Raw genomic sequence first — 2,387 nt, 5'->3', positions numbered from 1 at the left:
CACAGCTCTAGACAGAGATCTTCTCACTAGTGTTTACCTGGTGGTGTTGCATACATCACAGCTGTATCCACGGGAACAGAGAGATGCTGTGAAATGCTGCACTCTCTGGTGTCACCAGCTGAATCCACCTCCACACCATCATCCAGACCAGCTCCTCGACACGCCTGCTGAGATCACAACCAGTCCTCAGTCACCCTCCATCTTCACCATCATGGTCAGTGTGTGTGTGTGTGTGTGTGTGTGTGTGAGAGAATCAGAACCGTTTATTATGTAAATACACATACAAGGAATTTTACATGGTGGATGGTGCATAACATTAAACAATCAACACAGTGCAAAAATTAGAAACATTAAAATTTACAATAAAATATACTGCACAAACAAACAGATAACAGTACTTTAACCAAGTATAATGTAAGTGTAATGTGAAAGTGTCAAGTGTATTTAAATAAAGAAACAGAAGGGTTGTGCAGGGGAGTGACCGGTAGGAAATTGTCCTGGGGATGACAGAGTCAGTGGGGGTCCTGGGCTTTGTTGATGAACCCAACTGCAGACGGGAAGAAACTGTTCATGTGTCGTGAGGTCTTGGTCCTGATGGAGGTCTTGGTCCTGATGGACCGCAGCCTCCTGCCAGATGGAATGGGCTCCAACAGTTCATGTCCAGGGTGAGAGGGGTCGGCTACAATCCTTCTTGCTCGCTTCAGGGTCCTTAAAGCGAACAAGTCCTGGAGGGATGGCAGATTGGGGGGGCACTGGGATGGGTGGTACAGAGGCATGAGCCCCTGCTGAGCTGGGGGAGGGGGGCCTGGTGGTCTGGGACTGGTTGATGGAGCCATGGGGTATCTGTCTGAGACCTCTCCAGACAGAAGCAGAGTCACTGGCTGAGAGCTGGTGTTGCAGTTTCTCAGAGTACAGTCATTTAGTGTCTCTCACCGCCTTGCTAAACCTGTATTTTGCCTCTTTGTACAAGTCATTGTCCCCACTCCTACATGAATGTTCCTTGTGCAACCTTAGCTGTCTGAGTTCTGCTGTAAATAGGGTTTGTCGTTGATATAACTCACCCTAGTGCTTGTTGGAACACATCTGTCTTCACAGAAGTGTGTGTGTGACAGTAAACACTCTCACCTGTATGAGGAACACTTTGGCCTTTTTCTCCATATATTTGTTGTTAAAATATGTGAAGATTCGAGACAGTTGGACGGGTTTCCCATCTGCTCCAAACACACAGCCGTCTTCCCCGTGAGACGACAAGACGGCCAGAAAACAGTCCTTCACAGGCCGCCGGCTCTCTACGCACACACACACACAATGAATGAGGTATGCACTAAAGTGTACAGGTGCGAACATTCAGTCCAAAGTATGAGTTGTGTCACGTCTCCAACACTGAACGATGACACATATTATATAATATTACACTTATATATATGATATGAAATGTGAACTTGGTCCTGTGTTATGACTTTCATAACCAATAATCAGACTCTATGTGACTGTTGCACACCGTTATCTGTTAGTCATGTCTGATATCCGGGTGTCTCTGCTGAGGCTCAGCACACAGAACCAAACACACAATCCAGACAGAATGTCAGTAAAGATCACGTGTGGACTATCAATCTAAGGAGATTATATTTGTCTTCACAACAAGTATTTAGAACCTGTGAGCAGACAACATAAAGACAGACACATGTCATGTTGTTGTATTTTAAATATTGCCACCTTTCAGAAACAGCTGGTAGATCTCGTCCCTGCTGAGGTCGGTGTGGATGTCCACCTTAAAGCCCAGCTTGCTGAGGGTCCGGTGGAGGGTCTTGGTGTCTTTACCTGCTCCGGGTCTCCTTCCTAGAGTCACTCCTGGGTCAAACTGCTCCACAGAGACCAGAACCGCCCTGTTCCTGTGATCCATCAGTCCTCTCTACTTTGTCTTCCTCTGTGAGACGCTGCTCTTTGCTGTGTGTCTCCGTTATGTCTGTCTGTCTCTGCTCTACAGATCACCTGCAGTCACACCTGAATGACCATATATGGTCCCTCTACAGGCTGTTACAACAGGAAGGATCACGAGCGTTTCTGTCTCACTGTGTTACATAACATGCACGTGCCGGGAAAAGACACTGTGCAACCCCTCTGCACGCCTTCCTCACGTGTGCTCCTCTCACGTGTGCTCCTCTCAGGTGTGTTTCCTCTCAGGTGTGTTCCTCTCACGTGTGTTTCCTCTCACGTGTGTTTCCTCTCACGTGTGTTTCCTCTCAGGTGTGTTCCTCTCACGTGTGTTTCCTCTCACGTGTGCTCCTCTCACGTGTGCTCCTCTCAGGTGTGTTCCTCTCAGGTGTGTTCCTCTCACGTGTGTTTCCTCTCACGTGTGTTTCCTCTCATGTGTGTTTCCTCTCAGG

The 2,387-nt window shown here is 47.7% G+C and overlaps 1 protein-coding gene across 2 annotated transcripts in view; it reads right to left on the bottom strand.

Moving 5' to 3' along the window:
• The window catches only part of LOC116378243 (caspase-3-like), a 3,773-nt gene extending 1,624 nt beyond the window's left edge, over nt 1–2,149 (bottom strand). The window contains exons 1-3 of one of the 2 annotated variants that reach the window (XM_031840083.1): nt 1,717–2,149; nt 1,126–1,289; nt 38–167 (exon numbers count right to left, since the gene is read on the bottom strand). In XM_031840083.1, coding sequence (XP_031695943.1) covers nt 38–167; nt 1,126–1,289; nt 1,717–1,903 — 481 coding nt within the window. In that variant the 5' untranslated portion in view covers nt 1,904–2,149. The remainder of the gene's footprint in view (nt 1–37; nt 168–1,125; nt 1,290–1,716) is intronic. The other variant, XM_031840084.1, reaches the window with a different exon arrangement.
• Between the last annotated feature and the right edge of the window lie 238 nt (nt 2,150–2,387).

Source organism: Anarrhichthys ocellatus, unplaced genomic scaffold, assembly GCF_004355925.1.
Source record: "Anarrhichthys ocellatus isolate YVR2014 unplaced genomic scaffold, GSC_Weel_1.0 scaffold2288, whole genome shotgun sequence".
Taxonomy (NCBI): Eukaryota; Metazoa; Chordata; class Actinopteri; order Perciformes; family Anarhichadidae; genus Anarrhichthys; species Anarrhichthys ocellatus.
Note: the sequence above shows the minus strand (reverse complement) of the source record. Positions and strands in the feature narration are given on the sequence as shown.